This window comes from Coregonus clupeaformis, unplaced genomic scaffold (genome assembly GCF_020615455.1).
Source record: "Coregonus clupeaformis isolate EN_2021a unplaced genomic scaffold, ASM2061545v1 scaf3739, whole genome shotgun sequence".
Taxonomy (NCBI): domain Eukaryota; kingdom Metazoa; phylum Chordata; class Actinopteri; order Salmoniformes; family Salmonidae; genus Coregonus; species Coregonus clupeaformis.
Genome location: NW_025537193.1, coordinates 1 through 22591, shown reverse-complemented (window position 1 = coordinate 22591; position 22591 = coordinate 1). Strand labels below are relative to the sequence as shown.

General features: G+C 44.2%; 1 protein-coding gene across 1 annotated transcript; it reads right to left on the bottom strand.

Moving 5' to 3' along the window:
- Nucleotides 1–4429: 4429 nt before the first annotated feature.
- Nucleotides 4430–18828, bottom strand: LOC123490361 (solute carrier family 2, facilitated glucose transporter member 2-like; the record flags this gene model as incomplete). Its single annotated transcript, XM_045220410.1, has 11 exons — nt 4430–5106; nt 5240–5443; nt 10828–10929; nt 11062–11166; nt 11689–11769; nt 13348–13454; nt 13575–13737; nt 13907–14022; nt 18177–18301; nt 18454–18650; nt 18724–18828. Coding segments are annotated over 11 exons (1539 nt in total), but the record flags the coding sequence as incomplete, so codon positions are not given.
- Nucleotides 18829–22591: the final 3763 nt, after the last annotated feature.

Sequence of the window (22591 nt, the reverse complement as noted above, 5' to 3'; positions counted from 1 at the left end):
CCGGGCTGTGCACTGGGTGAGAGCTGCATGCTCCTCTGAAGATGGGCAGGGGGTTGGGGGCTGGCGCAGAGAATCACTGGCTTGGTCTGCAGTACTCTGCTCAGTTCCCACCCCCTTGTTGTGGGGTTACAGTTCTCAGTCCCTCTATTCTGTGATGTGTTCTGGCTGTTTCAATATCATGGTCAGTTTGCCCTGTCTTGCTATCTATGCCACTGATCATCTCTGTCATTTTGTCTTTAAGTAACAATAATTCGACATGCCGCCATCTTCTAACTCTGCAACTTCCTCTCTTTCAAGGAACATCATAATGTGAGTCATCAATGATATGCGGGATTTGTCTTGAATAACTCTTCTCTGTTCGCCTGATATGTCAAGGAAATCACATACGTCTAGTAACTTGTCTTTAGTCAGGGGTTTGCAATTCTCCTACTACCTCTTCCTGTAGTTCTTCCAAGGCGGTTGTCATGTTGACAGGACAGGAGGAACCTTTACTGTGCAGGAGTTGACTCTGAATTAGGTGGTCCTTACTGTCTCTGATGGTCTCTCAACGGCCTCAGTTGACACGTACTTAACCACCAACTTCCAGCTCCCCTCGAACAGCAACACTTTCCTCACTGCAGCCTGCCTGGGTTGTTATGTAGGGATTTAGCTGGCTCGGAATTCAGCGACCAGGATGTGGAAGCCGGACATCTGAGCAGCAATCTCAGCGGAGCCTCCAAAATGTTACACCCCTGAAAAAGGGGGAGAAATAATCACGAACGTGACGCAGTTATGTTTCCTCACTGACAAATTTAGTGTAATGATTTTACAAAAATACCACATTTTACAGAACAACAGATCTACAGGAACCAGAGATTTGTAGGGTACAAAGCTTATTCAAGTCACAACAGCATAAACTGTAATTCACTAAAACATATACAAATGTTTCAATATAACTGTCAAACACAAAGTAGCTTTAGCTCAGTAACCCATAACTACATTTATCAACCATGTCAACAAAGTATTCGAAACACATTATACAAATAACCCCAAATATTATATTAACAACGCACATATTCATTCACAATTAGCATAAAATGGCAGCTACTCTCAGTACGAAGCTATCGCTGCAACCAAGCAGATTACAGTCACACACGCACCTAATAACTCTCTTCAACTTAACTCTAACTTCCTCAAGATGTTACTAACACATACCTTAAACTCTCTTCACAGGTTAGCAAGTTATTACATTCAAATTAACTCGTTTCATATCAATAACGTACCTGAAAAAGGGGAGAAATAATCACGAACGTGACGCAGTTATGTTTCCTCACTGACAAATTTAGTGTAATGAGAAAAAGACCGCGATTCCCCCAGGAAGTTGGGTGGAGACCAGAGCAATCGATCTCAGGCTCATAGATTAAGAGCATTTAGTAGATCATAGATGAACACTTTTACCCTTAAATTAGGCACCACAAAATAAAGTAGTCAATATAACATTTACACATTCCTCTTACAATATTAACCCTTTGACTCTTGACGGATTTTAAACACATTTATGCATTTTATCAATCTCTATGAAGTAGTACTGGATGCATTCTCTTTTTAACCTTAGATATTTTAAGATCCTTACATACCATGAACTTACTAATACTTTTTAGTGTATAACAGGCTATGAATATGTCCTTTAACCTGTCACACTAACAGTAATGTTGCATTACTTTACACCGTCCATCACTTCAGTTACAGTAATGATGCATTACTTTACATCTTCCATCACTTCAGCTAACAGTAACGTTGCATTACTTTACACCTTCCATCACTTCAGCTAACAGTAATGATGCATTACTTTACACCGTCCATCACTTCAGCTAACAGTAATGTTGCATTACTTTACACCGTCCATCACTTCAGCTAACAGTAATGTTGCATTACTTTACACCTTCCATCACTTCAGTTACAGTAATGATGCATTACTTTACACCGTCCATCACTTCAGCTAACAGTAATGTTGCATTACTTTACACCGTCCATCACTTCAGTTACAGTAATGATGCATTACTTTACACCGTCCAACACTTCAGCTAACAGTAATGTTGCATTACTTTACACCGTCCATCACTTCAGCTAACAGTAATGTTGCATTATTTTACATCTTCCATCACTTCAGTTAACAGTAATGATGCATTACTTTACACCGTCCATCACTTCAGCTACAGTAATGTTGCATTACTTTACACCATCCATCACTTCAGCTAACAGTAATGTTGCATTACTTTACACCTTCCATCACTTCAGTTACAGTAATGATGCATTATTTTACATCTTCCATCACTTCAGCTAACAGTAATGTTGCATTACTTTACACCTTCCATCACTTCAATGACTTCAGTGTTGTTGTACACACATGTATCGTGTTTTTTTGTTTCTCATGTATAGACATTTTAAGTGACACCAAGACAATTTCCTAGAACCTTGTATGTGTGGCTAATAAAACTATTCCGATTACCTTCAAATTTTGCAGTCCTGTCTGTTGGCTATCAGTGGAGGCTGGTAGGAGGAGCTATAGGAGGACGGGCTCATTATGATGGCTGGAATGGAATTAAAGGAACAGAGTCAGACATCTGGTTTCCATATGTGTGATGTGTTTGATACAGTTCAATTTATTCCATTCCAGCCATTACAATGACCCCATCCTCCTATCATCATGGCTATATAGTGGCAACATGTTGTGCTATGGTTCTGATGTGCCATCTCTGAACATGGTGAAATATCAACGAAATAGAAGTTATCTGTTCTAAATGAATACTAAAGATGACAACAGAACAAAACCTTTAACATCTTAACTGGTTTCTTCCATTACAGAGAGTGAGGTAACAGAGTACATGGTGCACTCACTTAAGGCATTCATTCACCAATAATGATTGACAGATATGCACTCCACACCCATATTTTCTACGCTTCTGTCCAGACTGTACCATATTTGGCCCCCTCGTTGAGGCTGGTCTCCCAGTTGAGTCATCTGTCACTCGGATGCTGATACTTCCCGACCCTGTGGGAAATCCCTTGTACCTGCCTCTACCGATCTATGCATTATCATCAACGCCAGGTCGCCAAACTCCAACCTTGACAGGCTTTCCATAACGATTTGCTACGTGGGTGTTGTGGCGCCTGCAAAATTGTACATAAATGAAACATCTATTAGAAATACTAATTGACACATATAGCAATTCTGAACAACAAATTCCAGGGTCCTCCAAGTCTAGCTTGTATGTGCATACGTTTTTGAGTAAAGGTTTCTGATAAAAACATACCCCAACCATGGGCTGTATCACTGCCCTCTATAGGCTGGACACAACAGAACCTTCTGTTGATTCAGGTTCACAGCTCTAGTCATGTTGGTATCTTGAACATACTGGCTCCTGAGGCCATAGTATAGCAGCAATAGTGTCTTGGCAACAACTCCTAGCTGTGAAAAGGTCAACAATACAGTAAATACCACAGCCTTGCTGCTATTACCCCATGAGTGTGCATGAGGAAGGGAGTAAAGGGGTCTGGAAGTGTACGTCAACTTTACTCAGACACCTAACAAACATCTTAACTCAACCTTTATTTATTTACAGCGGCAATGCCAACGGCTAACGTTGTTGCCAGGCCACACGTTCTTCTTTAGCAAATGTTGGTTGGTCTCATTGGTTGTGTGTTCTATCAATAATGAAGTTGAGGTGAGTGTCCTTAGTCTAATTTAATAACTCACAGTTCCAATCCAACAATGCAGGCATGCAAAGTCTTCCTTCCTAACATGGACATAATAATATTATTTCACTAGGTCACATGATCAGGTAAAACTCTAGCTTACGTAGAGAGCAGCCATCTAAGATGACAATTGACCCAACCAGCTATTAGAGTTAATTCTGCTCTGGTGGGGTTTGCTTTGTGTGTGTGTGTATGTGTATGTGTGTGTGTGAGAGTGTGTGTGTGTGTGTGTGTGTGTGTGTGCATGTGCCTGTCTGAGTCTGTTGATAAAAGTGTTTGCAATTAATTTCCTCTGGGTTTAACATTAACAGCCATCTGGCAGGAGAGAGAGAGAGAGAGAGAGAGAGAGACAAAGAAACAAAGATATATAGAGAGAGACAGCGACAGAGAGAGAGAGACAAAGAGACAGAGACAGAGACAGAGAGAGAGAACAAAGACAGAGAGACAGAGACAGAGACAGAGACAGAGACAGATATAGAGAGAGACAGAGACAAAGACAAAGAGATATAGAGAGAGACAGAGACAGAGAGAGAGAGACAAAGAGAGAGAGACAAAGAGAGAGAGACAAAGAGAGAGAGACAAAGAGACAGAGACAAAGAGACAGAGACAGAGAGAGAGAACAAAGACAGAGACAGAGAATGCATACATGTGTGTGTGCATGCTTGTGTGTGTGTCATTCCAGTCTTCATTGCACTATCTTTGTAGTCATTTATTAATAGTCATCCTAAAGTCCCATTTGTTGACATTCAACTTGTGTAAATACATTCAGTCAGAAACACATTGAACGTGGTAAATAACAGGACAATGTAGCCTCTAGAAACAAAACCATCTACTGTCTTTCTCACTATTGTACTGTACATGCATGATACAGTAGAGACAGGAGTTTTTCTGGCTGTTTTATCCTGAGCAGGAAAAACTCTGGGCCCTGTGTATGAGATATGTAAAGATAGTCATGTCAGGAGTTGTTCATGGAAGTAAACGACTATATAGATGGCAATATGATTTAGGACTTTCATCATTTACATTCTGTCACACAGCTAATCATGCCAGCCCTGCAGTAAGACACCAGATTAAGCTATTAAGATATGTTAGTGCAGGGCTGGAACAGTGTTGGATCCCCCTGGACTAATGAGAGTGTCAGGCGTGGGAGTCTGATTTGAGCTGCTCCAGCTCGGTGGAAGTACCAGTACCAGTTCCAGTACCAGTTCCAGTCTTCTTGGTTCCTGGTGTCTGTTTCCTTCCCTTCTGGAACACAGCTGCTATCTCCTTAAATGTCTTCCCTTTGGTCTCCGGCACACGCAGGTAGGTGAACACAGTGAAACCAAACAACAGCACCGCAAACAGGACGAACACATAGCTACCACACAGAGCCTGGCGGGAGAGGTGGAGGGTAGAGGGAAAGAGAGAGAGAGAGAGAGAGAGAGAGATGGAGGGTAAGTTAATGGGTCTGTCGATCTGTCTGTCCGTCCCGCAGTCCGTCTGTCCGTCCGCCCATGCATCTTACCTCTATGTAAGGGAAGGTCATGCCTATGATGAAGTTGCTGGTCCAGTTGGTGCAGCCAGCCAGAGCTATAGCAGCAGGCCTGGGGCCCTGACTGAATAACTCAGCCACGATGAACCAGGGGATGGGACCAGGGCCGATCTCAAAGAAACACACAAACAGGAAGATGGCCGACATGCTGACGTAGGACATCCAGGAGTAGACACTCTGGGGAGGAGAGGAGAGGTGAATACCTCTGGTATGCAATCTGGTTTCTGCTCAGGTTATGGATGTGTCACTGCAACCTTGTAGGTCCTAAATGATGTCACCATTGCCCTTAATTCTAAGCAATGTTGTGCTGCTATTTTAATTGACTTGGCTAATGCTTTTGATACGGTAGACCATTCCATTCTTGTGGGCCGGCTAAGGAGTATTGGTGTCTCTGAGGGGTCTTTGGCCTGGTTTGCCAACTACCTCTCTCAAAGAGTAAAGTGTATAAAGTCAAAACATCTGCTGTCTCAGACTGCCTGTCACCAAGGGAGTACCCCAAGGCTCAATCCTAGGCCCCACGCTCTTCTCAATTTACATCAACAACATAGCTCAGGCAGTAGGAAGCTCTCTCATCCATTTATATGCAGATGACACAGTCATATACTCGGCTGGCCCCTCCCCGGATTATGTGTTGAACACTCTACAACAAAGTCTTTCTTAGTATCCAACAAGGTTTCTCTGCCCTTAACCTTGTTCTGAACACCTCCAAAGCAAAGGTAATGTGGTTTGGTAAGAAGAATACCCCCTTCCCCACCGGTGTGATTACTACCTCTGAGGGTTTAGAGCTTAGTCCTAGGGAGTATGACTAGATGGTACACTGTCCTTCTCTCAGCACATATCAAAGCTGCATGCTAAGGTTAAATCTAGACTTGGTTTCCTCTATCGTAATCGCTCCTCTTTCACCCCAGCTGACAAACTAACCCTGATTCAGATGAACCATCCTACCCATGCTAGATTACGGAGTGGGAGAGCCAAACTCCGGCGTGCTCCGATTCCTACCTATTCACCCGGGAGCTACGCAAGGTGTTCGACACCTCTCGGGTGGTGTCGGGGCACGAGGCCGGGAGGCAGCTCACGGCCTGTCGGCAGGTTGACTGTTCGGTGGCGGACTACTCCGTGGAGTTCCTGACCTGGGCTCGAGAGGCAGGATGGGAGGAGGCCGCCCTGGTCGTCCTTTACGCTAAGGGGCTATCAGAGGGGATGAAGGATGAACTCTCCTTCAGGGAGCTGCCTGAGTGACTGGACGGCCTCATCGACCTCTCGGTGCGGGTAGACAATCGGCGTCGTGAGAGGGCGCACGAGAGAGGCATGACGCAAGGCGCGCCTCTGCGTCCCCCTATCAACCTGGAGGCTTTCCGCCGATTCAGGGAGGAGACACCTCAGGAGGAGGCTATGCAGCTGGGTACGATGCACCTGTCCAGGATGGAAAGGCAGAGGCGTCTGCGCCAGGGACGTTGCCTGTACTGCGGCCAGGCAGGTCACCACTGCGACTCATGCCCGGAGAAGCCGGGAAATGGGAGGGCTCGCTAGTATCGGGAGGGGTGCTAGCAAGCCGGAACCGAAACCTCAACTCCAGAGACTCCCAGACTTTTCTCCCCGTCGGGGGCTGAGGGAAACCGGATGGACGCGGGGCTGGCCTAAGGGTGGAGCGTTCCGTTACTCTCCCTCTCCGAGCCAGTTCCAGTCATGGGCCTGGACGGCCGACCATTGGGGTCGGGCTTCATCACCCGGCGCACTGTTCCCGTGCGTGTCCAGGAGGCGGGGGGGGGGCTATGGGAGGATATCAGTTTTTCATTGTGGACTCTCTGGCGTGTCCCCTCGTCCTCGGGCTCCTCTGGCTGGTCGCCCACAAACCCCGGATAGACTGGTCCACGGGGCGGCTCATCCTGAAGGGAGGCACCGCCCCCGTCCTGTTCCGGTCTCCACCGACCACTCATCAGCCCAAACTACTGCATTGATTACCGGGCGCTCAACGACATCACGGTTAAGAACCGCTACCCACTCCCCCTGATGACGACGGCATTCGAGTCGTTGCAGGGAGCCCGGGTCTTCACCAAGCTGGACTTACGTAATGCCTACAACCTGGTGAGGATTCGGAAGGGGAACGAGTGGAAGACGGCGTTTAACACACCCAGTGGGCATTACGAGTACCAAGTCATGCCGTTTGGTCTAGTCAACGCACTTGCGATGTTCCAGGCGTTGGTCAATGACGTGCTCCGGGACCTCCTCGACTACAGCGTCTTCGTGTATTTGGATGATATCCTCATATTTTCGAAGGACATGAGTGAACATTTTTATAGGCGGTTCATTCGCAATTTTAGCTCCCTAGCCACTCCCCTTCGCTTGGATCCCGGAAGTGGGGAACACATTTGATGCGCTGAAGCAGCGTTTTACATCGGCCCCGGTCCTCGGGCATCCTGATCCGTCCCTGCCGTTCATTGTGGAGGTGGATACTTCAGACGTTGCGGTGGGAGCAATCCTGATCCAGCAGTTCCTCACGGACGGTAAGACTCACCCCTGCGCATTTTTCTCCTGTCGGCTGTCCCCGGCGGAGCGGAATTACGACGTGGGGAACCATGAGCTGCTAGCGGTCAATCTCGCCCTGGGGGAGTGGAGACATTGGCTAGAGGGGGCCGCCCATCCATTTGTCATATGGACTGACCACAAGAACTTAGCCTACAGTCAGGGAGCCAAGAGGCTCAACTCGCGCCAGGCCAGGTGGGCGTTGTTCTTCACCAGGTTCCGGTTCACCATCTCATACCGTCCGGGGTTGAAGAACACCAAGCCTAATGCGCTCTCCCGGCAGTTCGACCCCGTGGACCTGGTGGAGAGGGACGACCCCATTGGCCCCCCGTGTAGCTCAGTTGGTAGAGCATGGCGTTTGCAACGCGGGGGGCCAGTATGAAAAATGTATGCACTCACTAACTCTAAGTCGCTCTGGATAAGAGCGTCTGCTAAATGACTAAAATGTAAAATGTAAATGTCCCCAATGCCCTGATTGCTGCCCCAGTTTTGTGGGGAATCTATAGGCTGGTCAGAGCAGCGCTACGGCTGTAGCCCGATCCGGGAGGAGGTCCATCGGGGAGGATGTACGTACCCAAGGCTGCGCGCTCGCGACTGCGTCAGTGGGCGCACGCGTCTGACCTCACCAGCCATCCGTGGGGCGCCAGGACGTTGGAGTTCCTGCATAGGAGGTTCTGGTGGCCATCTGCTGATGGGGATACGCGCGCCTTCGTGGCTGCTAGCCCGGTGTGCGCGCTCACGTCAGCCCGCGGCAGGGCTGCTCCGACCCCCGCCTATGCCCAAGTGCCCCTGGTTCCACATCTCGCTGGATTTCATTTCCACCGGGAGACGGCTAAGTTGGTGGTGCAGCACGTTTTCCGGGTCCATGGCCTTCCCCAAGATGTGGTGTCGGATCGTGGCCCTCAGTTCACCTCCAGGTTCTTGAAGGTGTTCGCCACCTGCCTCGGCGCCTCCGTCAGCTTGTCTTCCGGCTTCCATCCCCAGTTGAATGGGCAGATGGAGTGCGTCAACCAGGATCTGGAAGTGGTGCTGAGGTGCTACGCCTCCAGAAACCCAGCTACGTGGAGTCAACAACTGGCGTGGGCAGAGTACGCCCACAACACCCTTCTCTGCTCATCCACCGGCCTGTCCCCCTTCCAGTGCCAATACGGGTACCAACCCCCCCATTCCCCGAGCAAGAGGAGGAGGCGGTGGTCACGTCGGTCCAGGCCCACATCAGTCACTGTCGCCGCACCTGGAGGCAGGTACGGACGGTACTTAAGCGAGCCTCGGTCAGGTCTCAACTCCAGGCCAACCGCAGGCATCGCCCGGGACAGAGGGTGTGGCTCTCCACGCGGGATCTTCCCCTCCGCGTGGAGTCCAGGAAGCTGTCCCCCCAGTTCGTCTAGCCATTCAGAGTGGTCCGTCGAGTCAACCCAGTGGCCTACCGCCTGCAACTTCCCCCCACCATGCGGGTGCATCCCACATTCCATGTGTCCCTCCTCAAGTCAGTCACCACCTGTCCCCTGGCTCCACCTCCTTGTCCTGTTCCCCCCGCTGCGCCTCGTCGGAGGGCAGCCGGCTTTTACTGTGGACCGGATCCTGGACTGCCGGCGGATGGGGAGGGGTCTCCAATTCCTGGGTGCACAGGAGGGACATTCTGGACCCAGGGCTGATAACAACAGAGGTGAACGGCTGGGGCAGTTCGTCTGGGGGAGGGGGGCACTGTTACAGGAGGGGGTCGCAGTTCCGGAGCGACCCACTAGGTGTCTTCCTATTGGTGTCACCTGTGTCTATCTGATTCACCTGTGTATTTATTCCCTGCTAGTTTCACTATGCCAAGCAGTACTAATCAGTGTCTGATCGCGGGACGTATGGACAGGTACGTGAGAAGTGTTCTCCCTGTTTAGTTATTATTTCAGTCATAGTTAGTATTTCATATTTTTGGCTGTCTGCCTGTTTTTTGGAGTCTTATTTGCTCCGCCTTTCTTTTTTGTGTAAAGTCCGTAATTTTGTATCCTGGCTTCGGGACCATCAGTAAAGTTCCTTGTTTCACCATCTCTGCCTACCGCCTACTGTCTAACCTGCACCGCACCTGGGTCACACCTCACACCAACCTTTGCAAAGAGTGCTCTCTCGAGCGGCTAGATGTTCTTTACCATTCGGCCACCAAATTTGCCACCAATGCTCCTTATAGGACACATCACTGCACTCTATACTCCTCTGTAAACTGGTCATCTCTGTATACCCGTCGCAAGACCCACTGGTTGATGCTTATTTATAAAACCCTCTTAGGCCTCACTCCCCCCTATCTGAGATACCTACTGCAGCCCTCATCCTCCACATTCAACACCCGTTCTGCCAGTCACATTCTGTTAAAGGTCCCCAAAGCACACACATCCCCGGGTCGCTCCTCTTTCCAGTTCGGTGCTGCTAGCGACTGGAACGAGCTGCAAAAAACACTCAAACTGGACAGTTTTATCTCCCTCTCTTTATTCAAAGACTCAATCATGGACACTCATACTGACAGTTGTGGCTGCATTGCGTGATGTATTGTTGTCTCTACCTTCTTACCTTTGTGCTGTTGTCTGTGCCCAATTATGTTTCTACCATGTTTTGTACTGCTATCATGTTGCACTGCTGCCATGTTGTGTTGCTACCATGCTGTTGTCATGTGGTTTTGCTACCATGCTGTGTTGTCATGTGTTGCTGCCATGCTATGTTGTTGTCTTAGGTCTCTCTTTATGTAGTGTTGTGGTGTCTCTTGTCGTGATGTGTGTTTTGTCCTATATATATTTTTTTTATCCCAGCCCCCGTCCCCGCAGGAGGCCTTTTGCCTTTTAGTAGGCCGTCATTGTAAATAAGAATTTGTTCTTAACTGCCTTGCCTAGTTAAATAAAGGTTAAATAAAATAAATAAATACTAATTATTTTACTCTGGAGGAACAAGAGATGGTTAACAAACATAGGAAACAGTCATATACAGACAGGAAATGTAACTCTCGATACTGAAACCCTATTGGTAGAGAGATAGAGACAATTCATTTTGATTGGTCATACCAGGTAGACGAGGCCGACTGTCATGGCGACGGCACAGATACACATCCCTCCTAAACCAATCAGAGTCAATGTCCGTCGGCCGGCCCTGTCCACTAGGGCCACCTGCAACACACACACACATTTTAGTTCACTTAAACAGTATGACTGTTTGCATCACTGACCTACAAATGGTTTGTCTAAGTGTGTGTGTGTGTGTGTGTGCGCGCGTGTGCGTGTGCGCGTGTCTTTCCGTACCGACACCATAGTAAAGACGGTATTGATAACTCCTACTCCAATGGTTGCATAGACAGGCTGGGTGACTCCTGCTCTCTCAAAGATGGCTGTTGAGTAATAAAATATCTAAAGAGATAAAAACAAACATTATGTTTCCATCCAGTAAAGCAGAGTCATAAAAACCTCAATCTGACTCATCCATGCTGTTAAAACTATATAAAACAATATAAAACAATATAAAACAATATACAAAGATACAATACACTCACTGGTGACTCAACACACACACACTTCACTCTCTCATTCATTCACAATCCCTCTCTTTTCTTCCTGTATTCTCTCTCTCAGACAGTTGTTCCCTCTCTGCCCCTCTCTCTCAGTAACTCACAGCATTGATTCCAGATAGTTGTTCCCTCTCTCCCCCTCTCTCTCAGTAACTCACAGCATTGATTCTAGATAGTTGTTCCCTCTCTCCCCCTCTCTCTCAGTAACTCACAGTGTTGATTCCAGACAGTTGTTCCCTCTCTCCACCTCTCTCTCAGTAACTCACAGCGTTGATTCCAGACAGTTGTTCCCTCTCTCCCCCTCTCTCTCAGTAACTCACAGCGTTGATTCCAGACAGTTGTTCCCTCTCTCTCAGTAACTCACAGCGTTGATTCCAGACAGTTGTTGTGAGAGATGCATCATCAGGGCTACAAACAGCTGCTGCCTGTAGAGAGACGACCGCACCTAGAAGACCACAGACATATCACATTATTAATACAGGACTACAGACATATCACATCATTAATACAGGTCTGCAGACACATATCACATTATTAATACAGGACTACAGGCATATCACAGCATTAATACAGATCTGCAGACACATATCACATTATTAATACAGGACTACAGACATATCACAGCATTAATACAGGTCTGCAGACACATATCACATTATTAATACAGGACTACAGGCATATTACAGCATTAATACAGGTCTGCAGACACATATCACATTATTAATACAGGACTACAGGCATATTACAGCATTAATACAGGTCTGCAGACACATATCACATTATTAATACAGGACTACAGACATATCACAGCATTAATACAGGTCTGCAGACACATATCACATTATTAATACAGGACTACAGGCATATTACAGCATTAATACAGGTCTGCAGACACATATCACATTATTAATACAGGACTACAGGCATATTACAGCATTAATACAGGTCTGCAGACACATATCACATAATTAATACAGGACTACAGACATATCACAGCATTAATACAGGTCTGCAGACACATATCTCATTATTAATACAGGTCTGCAGACACATATCTCATTATTAATACAGGACCACAGACATATCACATCATTAATACAGGTCTGCAGACACATATCACATTATTAATACAGGACTACAGGCATATTACAGCATTAATACAGGACCACATACACATATCACATTATTAATACAGGACTACTGGCATATTACAGCATTAATACAGGTCTGCAGACACATATCACATTATTAATACAGGACTACAGGCATATTACAGCATTAATACAGGTCTGCAGACACATATCACATTATTAATACAGGACTACAGGCATATTACAGCATTAATACAGGACCACATACACATATCACATTATTAATACAGGACTACAGGCATATTACAGCATTAATACAGGACCACAGACACACATCACATTATTAATACAGGACTACAGATACATATCACATTATTAATACAGGACTACAGACACATATCACATTATTAATACAGGACTACAGATACATATCACATTATTAATACAGGACTACAGACACATGTCACATTATTAATACAGGTCTACAGACATATCACATTATTAATACAGGACTACAGGACTACAGATATATTTCATTATTAATACAGGACTACAGACACATATCACGTTATTAATACAGGCCTACAGACATATTTCATTATTAATACAGGACTACAGGACTACAGATATATTCCATTATTAATACTGGACCACAGACACATATCACATTATTAATACAGGACCACAGACACATATCACATTATTAATGCAGGACTACAGACATATTTCATTATTAATACAGGACTACAGACATATTTCATTATTAATACAGGACTACAGACAGATATCACATTATTAATACAGGACTACAGATACATATCACATTATTAATACAGGACTACAGACACATATCACATTATTAATACAGGACCAGACCAACATGATTAGACAGCTATACACCAGATGTTCAGTAGAGGAGATATTGAACGTACCAGGACGGCGATAGAGACTTGCGCCTCCTTCTCCGCCTCCTCCTTCTCCCTCCTCATCTCCTCCAGATCAGCCGATGGGTCATACTCTCCCTTCAGACGACGCAGACCTACAAATGCACGCACATACAGCATGTGTGTATTTTTATTCAATTATTATTTATTCAGGTTATTCTTATTCAGATCATATATATTTTCTAAGAGAGAGCTGATATTTCTACAGTACGTACTCTTCTTGGCCTCCTCCACCATGCCTCTCTTGATGTAGAGGTATCTGGGACTCTCAGGACACAGTGGCAGCAGTAGAGACTGTAACACAGCAGGAGCTCCAGACAGACCCAGCAGCACCGGCCAGTAGTAGTCATTACCCAGGAGGAACTCTAGACCTAGCACCTGGGGGACAGGGGGACAGAGATGAGGGACGGACACAGACAGTGACAGGGGGATGGAGATTAGGGACGGACACAGAGAGAGACAGGGGGACAGAGATTAGGGATGGACACAGACAGTGACAGGGGGACAGAGATTAGGGACGGACACATAGGTGTGTGTGTGGTCTTACCTGACTCAGTAGTATACCAGTAACAATAGCCAGTTGATGTAAGGTTCCCAGAGCTCCTCTGTAGGCCATTGGAGCTATCTCCCCTATATACATAGGAACTAACCCTGAGGACAGACCTGAGAAGGAGAGAGAGAGAGAGAGAGAGAGAGAGAGAGAGAGAGAGAGAGAGAGAGAGAGAGAGAGAGAGAGAGAGAGAGAGAGAGAGAGAGAGAGAGAGAGAGAGAGAGAGAGAGAGAGAGAGAGAGAGAGAGAGAGAGAGAGAGAGAGAGAGAGAGAGAGAGAGAGAGAGAGAGAGAGAGAGAGAGAGAGAGAGAGAGAGAGAGAGAGAGAGAGAGAAAAGAAAGAAGAAAAAAAAAAAAGAAAGAAAGAAAGAGAAAGATGAAAGAAAGAAAGAAAGAAAGAAAGAAAGAAAGAAAGAATGAATGAGAGAGAGAGAGAGAGATAGACACTTTATGGAACCCAAAGCCTTCACTATTTCATCCTGGAATATCCAAGGCCTGAGGTCATCTGCCTTTGGCCTAAAGAGCAGGAACCTGGACTTCACCAAATAAATCGGAAATACATAGTATAGAGGAGATGGACCCACTGGTTGCCCTCTAGGTTACAGAGATCTGGTAGTCCCATTCACCAAACTACCAGGTGTGAAACAGGGAAGGGACTCAGGGGGTATGCTAATTTGGTATAGAGCAGACCTAACTCACTCTATTAAATTAATCAAAACAGGAACATTTTACATTTGGCTAGAAATTCAAAAGGAAATGATCTCAACAGAGTAAAATGTCCTCCTGTGTGCTACCTATATCCCCCCACTATAATCCCCATACTTTAATGAAGACAGCTTCTCCATCCTGGAGGGGGAAATCAATCATTTCCAGACCCAGGGACATAGTCTGTGGCGACCTAAATGCCAGAACTGGACAAGAACCTGACACCCTCAGCACACAGGGGGACAAACACCTACCTGGAGGTGACAGCATTCCCTCCCCCAAATCCCCCCCTAGGCACAACTACGACAACATAACCAACAAAAACGGGTCACAACTCCTGCAGCTCTGTCGCACACTGGGTATGTACATAGTCAATGGTAGGCTTCGAGGGGACTCCTATGGTAGGTACACCTATAGCTCATCTCTTGGCAGTAGTACGGTAGACTACTTTATCACTGACCTCAACCCAGAGTCTCTCAGAGCGTTCACAGTCAGCCCACTGACACCCCTATCAGACCACAGCAAAATCACAGTCTACTTGAACAGAGCAATACTCAATCATGAGGCATCAAAGCCAAAGGAACTGAATAATATTAAGAAATGCTATAGATGGAAGGAAAGTAGTGTCGAAACCTACCAAAAAACAATTAGGCAACAACAAATTAAATCCCTTTTAGACAACTTCCTGGACAAAACATTCCACTGTAATAGTGAAGATGTAAACTTGGCAGTAGAAAACCTAAACAGTATATTTGACCTCTCAGCATCCCTATCAAATCAAAAAATCTCTAACAGAAAACCGAAGAAAAGTAACAACAGTGACAAATGGTTTGATGAAGAATGCAAAAACCTAAGAAAGAAATTGAGAAACCTATCCAACCAAAAACATAGAGACCCAGAAAACCTGAGCCTACGCCTCCACTATGGTGAATCACTGAAACAATACAGAAATACACAATGGAAAAAGAAGGAACAGCATGTCAGAAATCAGCTCAATGTAATTGAAGAATCCATAGACTCTAACCACTTCTGGGAAAATTGGAAAACACTAAACAAACAACAACACGAAGAGCTATCTATCCAAAACGGAGATGTATGGGTAAACCACTTCCCCAATCTTTTTGGCCCTATAACAAAGAACAAACAGCAAAAAAATATACATGATCAAATGCAAATCTTAGAATCAACTATTAAAGACTACCAGAACCCACTGGATTCTCCAATTACATTGAATGAACTACAGGACAAAATACAAACTCTCCAACCCAAAAAGGCCTGTGGTGTTGATGGTATACTCAATGAAATGATAAAATATACAGACCACAAATTCCAATTGGCTATACTTAAACTCTTTAGCATCATCCTTAGCTCTGGCACCTTCCCCAATATTTGGAACCAAGGACTGATCACCCCAATCCACAAAAGTGGAGACAAATTTGACCCCAATAACTACCGTGGGATATGCGTCAACAGCAACCTTGGGGAAAATCCTCTGGATTATCATTAACAGCAGACTAGTTCATTTCCTCAGTGAAAACAATGTACTGAGCAATTGTCAAATTGGCTTTTACCAAATTACCGTCACGACAGACCACATATTCACCCTGCACATCCTAATTGACAAACAAACAAACCAAAACAAAGGCAAAGTCTTCTCATGCTTTGTTGATTTAAAAAAAGCTTTTGACTCAATTTGGCATGAGGGTCTGCTATACAAATTGATGGAAAGTGGGGTTGGGGGAAAAACATACGACATTATAAAATCCATGTACACAAACAACAAGTGTGCGGTTAAAATTGGCAAAAAACACACACATTTTAAGCCCCACCCTCTTCAACATATATATCAACGAATTGGCGAGGGCACTAGAACAGTCTGCAGCACCCGGCCTCACCCTACTAGAATCTGAAGTCAAATGTCTACTGTTTGATAATGATCTGGTGCTTCTGTTACCAACCAAGGAGGGCCTACAGCAGCACCTAGATCTTCTGCACAGATTCTGTCAGACCTAGGCCCTGACAGTAAATCTCAGTAAGACAAAAATAATGGTGTTCCAAAAAAGGTCCAGTTGCCAGGACCACAAATACAAATTCCATCTAGACACCGTTGCCCTAGAGCACACAAAAAAACTATACATACCTCTGCCTAAACATCAGCGCAACACAGGTAACTTCCACAAAGCTGTGAACGATCTGAGAGACAAGGCAAGAAGGGCCTTCTATGCCATCAAAAGGAACATAAAATTTGACATACCAATTAGGATCTGGCTAAAAATACTTGAATCAGTTATAGAACCCATTGCCCTTTATGGTTGTGAGGCCTGGGGTCCGCTCACCAACCCAAAATTCACAAAATGGGACAAACACCAAATTGAGACTCTGCATGCAGAATTCTGCAAAGATATCCTCTGTGTACAACGAAAAACACAAAATAATGCATGCAGAGCAGAATTAGGCCGATACCAAGCTAATTATCAAAATCCAGAAAAGAGCCATTAAATTCCTATAACCATTTAAAATGAGCTTGATTCCCAAACCTTCCATAACAAAGCCATCACCTACAAAGAGATGAACTTGGAGAAGAGTCCCCTAAGTAAGCTGGTCCTGGTTCACAAACACAAACAGACCCCACAGAGCCCCAGGACAACAACAACAACAACACAATTAGACCCAACCAAATCATGAGAAAACAAAGAGAGAATTACTTGACACATTGGAAATAATTAACATAAAAACAGCGCAAACTAGAATGCTATTTGGCTCTAAACAGAGAGTACACAGTGGCAGAATACCTGACCACTGTGACTGACCCAAACTTAAGGAAAGCTTTGACTATGTACAGACTCAGTGAGCATAGCCTTGCTATTGAGAAAGGCCGCCGTAGGCAGGCCTGTCTCCAAGAGAAGACAGGCTATGTGCACACTGCCCACAAAATGAGGTGGAAACTGTGCTGCACTTCCTAACCTCCTGCTAAATGTATGACCATATTAGAGACACATATTTCCCTCAGATTACAGAGATCCACAAAGAATTCGAAAACAAACCCAATTTTGATAAACTCCCTTGTCTACTGGGTGAAAAACCACAGTGTGCCATCACAGCAGCAAGATTTGTGACCTGTTGCCACAAGAAAAGGGCAACCAGTGAAGAACAAACACCATTGTGAATACAACCCATATTTATGTTTATTTATTTTCCCATTTCTACTTTAACTATTTGCACATTGCTACAACACTGTATATATACATACTATTACATTTGAAATGTCTTTATTCTTTTGGAACTTCTGAGTGTAATGTTTACTGTTAATATTGATTGTTTATTTCACTTTTGTTTACTATCTACTTCACTTGCTTTGGCAAGGTTAACATACATTTCCCATGCCAATAAAGCCCTTAAATTGAAATTGAAATTGAAATTGAAATTGAATTGAGAGAGAGAGAGAGAAGAGAGAGTCAGTACCAGCCTTGTTCACACTTGTAGTGATCAGGATGTAGTGAACAGAGCTGGGCCAAATACTTATTTCCTGTTGTAGTGTGTGACTTCATTTATTGATTACTCACCACAGTAGAATCCCATGACACAGCGTCCAGCGATGACCAGGATGTGAGGTTTCCACATCTTAGCCATCCCCATCAATAGACCTGCTATTACTGCTAACACATTCACCATCAACATGCCCTTCACCCTGCACAGACAGCATAGGCATTAGCTCAGTGGGCTAACACAGTCTTGTGGCATACAGACGACCCGAGTTCAAACTCAGTCAGTCACACAAGCGCATTCAGTTTCATCTTGAGACAGATAGATGAAAAGGGAGGTAAGGACGCTCACACACACCTTCCTCTCAGGTCTCCAACGAAGCCCACCAGGAAGGACGACACCACACCCCCGATGGAGAAGATTGACACAGACAGAGACCAATACATGACCACAGACGGATGCACTTCCTGCTTCCTTGTCTCTGTATCATTTTCTGATAGGAGACGCTCCTCAGGGAGCACCCCCAGGGACCGCCCATAATGCTGCTCAATCACCTAGGAAACAAAGTAAAAGTTTATAATACTACTTGTTGTTTACTCATTACTAAAATAAACAGTGTGGGTGTACCTTCTGTGGTGCATTGATGACTCCCAGGCTGTATCCATACTGTAGAGAACCCAAGACTGCAGAAAACACTGCTAGGGCTAGAGTGCCTGTCAGCTGCTGTAGAACACAGAGATATTAAAAGGTGCCTGTAATGCTCTGACCTAGTGTGCAGGGAAACAGTTGTATGCACCATGCTGTCCCATTTGCTGTAAAATACTGTTAATAACAGAGCAACAAAACTTCTTCAATTCACTCAGTGTTACTGCTGATTAAACTTATCAAGGGATGATATTTAGTTGACTAGTTCAATTCGGTTGTGTCACACATGCAGTTAACAAAAATATATGGACATTTCTGCTCTGTCCAAAATTACAACCAACTGATTGCAGCATTACTGCAAAAATGGAGGAGGCAAGTGGAAAAGGGAGAAGGTAGGGAACTTGTTTGTTTGCCCTGCATTGAAGACCAAAATTGGCAAAAGAAACTGTCAAAAATAAAAAATATATCAGTTTTACTTGAGGACCAAAACGTTGACCAAAACGCCATACAGGTTGCAAAATAGTTGGGAGGAGATTTTTGATGTACCGATTCCATGGCACATGGTCTATGAACTGATACACAAAACGACGCCGGATTCCAATCGTCCCAGTTTTTCCATTTAAATTATTATAGAAAATTATTGTAACCAATATAATGTTATATATATATGGAGGAGACAACAATCCCAGCTCTGCAGATTTTGCTACGAAGAGACAGAATCCTTAACTCACTTGTTTTTGTACTGCCCATATGTAGCTTGTTTTTGGTCGCAGGTTCAGGAATGGCAAAAAAATTGCAACGTTTACTTGGAGCTTACTCTGCAAATAGCACTACTAAGTGATTTGATAAGTCATAGTCAGTTGATCAATAATATAATAATACTCTTAGCAAAGGTTATCTTTAATTTACAATCTGTAGAAACTATGAGAATAGAAAGGTTCAGAACTTTTATGAAACATCACACAGTGGAAAAATATATGGCAGCTAAAATCAAAACTGGATGGTCTTCAGAGATAGATTGTAGGGGTTGAGGGTAGCTGAAGGCTGGGACTAAAATCAAACAAAAGATAACTAATGTAAAATATACTGTCCGTGAAATGTATGTAGTATGTATAAACTGGAAGTGGAAGCCTAAGTATTTTTGTCCATTAGTTTACTCCAATTAGGGAAGGGGTGGTAGGTTTAGGGGAAAATAATAAAGAAGGAAAAATATATATATATATATTTAAAATAAAATACACTATGTTCAAGTAGTTTGGGGTCACTTATGTCCTTGTTTTCCAAAGAAAAGCTTTTTTGTCCATTAAATAACATCAATGATCAGAAATACAGTGTAGACATTGTTAATGTTGCTAAAAATGTAGCTGAAACGGCTGATTTTTAATGGAATATCTACATAGGCGTACGAGGCCCATTATCAGCAACCATCAGTCCTGTGTTCCAATAGCACGTTGTGTTTGCTACATCCAAGTTTATCATTTTAAAAGGGATAATTGATCATTAGAAAACCATTTTGCAATTATGTTAGCACAGCTGAAAACTGTTGCGCTGATAAAGAGCAAAAACTGGCTTTCTTGAGACTAGTTGAGTATCTGGATCTTAGGTCAGCAATTGTGGGTTCGATTACAGGCTCAAAATGGCCAGAAACAAATAACTTTCTTCTGAAACTCGCATCGGAATTGTCTTCATTTCAGAACAAGAATAGACTGACGAATTTCAGAAGAAAGTTGTTTCTGGCCATTTGAGCCTGTAATTAACTCAATTCCAGGAAACTAGCCCAGAAGGCCAGTTTATTGCTTCTTTCATCAGCACAACAGTTTTCAGCTGTGCTAACATAATTGCCATTGAACTACAGGACTGATGGTTGCGATAATGGCTCCTCTGTAGACTTATCCCATTAAAAATCAGCCTTTTCCAGCTACAATAGCCATTTACAACATTAACAATGTCTACACTGTATTTCTGATAAATTTGATGTTATTTTAATGGACAAAGAAAATGCTTTTCTTTCGAAAACAAGGACATTTCTAAGTGACCCCAAACTTTTGAACGGTAGTGTACATATTTACTATATAATATATATATATGGGGGATTGGAAATTATGCACAGAATTACAATGACAGAAGCCACAATCTACAGTGGGGGGAAAAAGTATTTAGTCAGCCACCAATTGTGCAAGTTCTCCCACTTAAAAAGATGAGAGAGGCCTGTAATTTTCATCATAGGTACACGTCAACTATGACAGACAAAATGAGAAAAAAAAATCTCCAGAAAATCACATTGTAGGATTTTTTATGAATTTATTTGCAAATTATGGTGGAAAATAAGTATTTGGCCAATAACAAAAGTTTCTCAATACTTTGTTATATACCCTTTGTTGGCAATGACACAGGTCAAACGTTTTCTGTAAGTCTTCACAAGGTTTTTCAACACACTGTTGCTGGTATTTTGGCCCATTCCTCCATGCAGATCTACTCTAGAGCAGTGATGTTTGGGGCTGTCACTGGGGCAACACAGACTTTCAACTCCCTACCAAAAGATTTTCTAGGGGTTGAGATCTGGAGACTGGCTAGGCCACTCCAGGACCTTGAAATGCTTCTTACGAAGCCACTCCTTCGTTGCCCGGGCGGTGTGTTTGGGATCATTGTCATGCTGAAAGACCCAGCCACGTTTCATCTTCAATGCCCTTGCTGATGGAAGGAGGTTTTCACTCAAAAATCTCATGATACATGGCCCCATTCATTCTTTCCTTTACACGGATCAGGTCGTCCTGGTCCCTTTGCAGAAAAACAGTCCCAAAGCATGATGTTTCCACCCCATGCTTCACAGTAGGTATGGTGTTCTTTGGATGCAACTCAGCATTCTTTGTCCTCCAAACACGACTTAGTTGAGTTTTTACCAAAAAGTTATATTTTGGTTTCATCTGACTCCATAATACATTCTCCCCAATCCTCTTCTGGATCACATCATCCAAAATGCACTCTAGCAAACTTCAGACGGACCTGGACATGTACTGGCTTAAGCAGGGGGGACACGTCATACTTGCACTGCAGGATTGGAGTCCCTGGCGGCGTAGTGTGTTACTGATGGTAGGCTTTGTTACTTTGGCCCAGCTCTCGCAGGTCATTCACTAGGTCCCCGTGTGGTTCTGGGGATTTTTGCTCACCGTTCTTGTGATCATTTTGACCCCACAGGTTGAGATCTTGCGTGGAGCCCCAGATCGAAGGAGAGAGATTATCAGTGGTCTTGTATGTCTTCCATTTCCTAATAATTGCTCCCACAGTTGATTTCTTCAAACCAAGCTGCTTATCTATTGCAGATTCAGTCTTCCCAGCCTGGTGCAGGTCTACAATTTTGTTTCTGGTGTCCTTTGACAGCTCTTTGGTCTTGGCCATAGTGGAGTTTGGAGGTGACTGTTTGAGGTTGTGGACAGGTGTCTTTTATACTGATAACAAGTTCAAACAGGTGCCATTAATACAGGTAACGAGTGGAGGACAGAGGAGCCTCTTAAAGAAGTTGTTACAGGTCTGTGAGAGCCAGAAATCTGGCTTGTTTGTAGGTGACCAAATACTTATTTTTCACCATATTTTGCAAATAAATTCATTAAAAATCCTACAATGTGATTTTCTGGATTTTTTTCCCTCAATTTGTCTGTCATAGTTGACATGTACCTATGATGAAAATTACAGGCCTCTCTCAAGTGGGAGAACTTGCACAATTGGTGGCTGACTAATTACTTTTTCTCCCCACTGTATCTGCAATATTAAAGCTGATCTACCCCCCTAAAAAATTAATAAATGTCTGTCAATGAAGGAATACAATACATACTGCTTGTTACTGTTCCTGTTT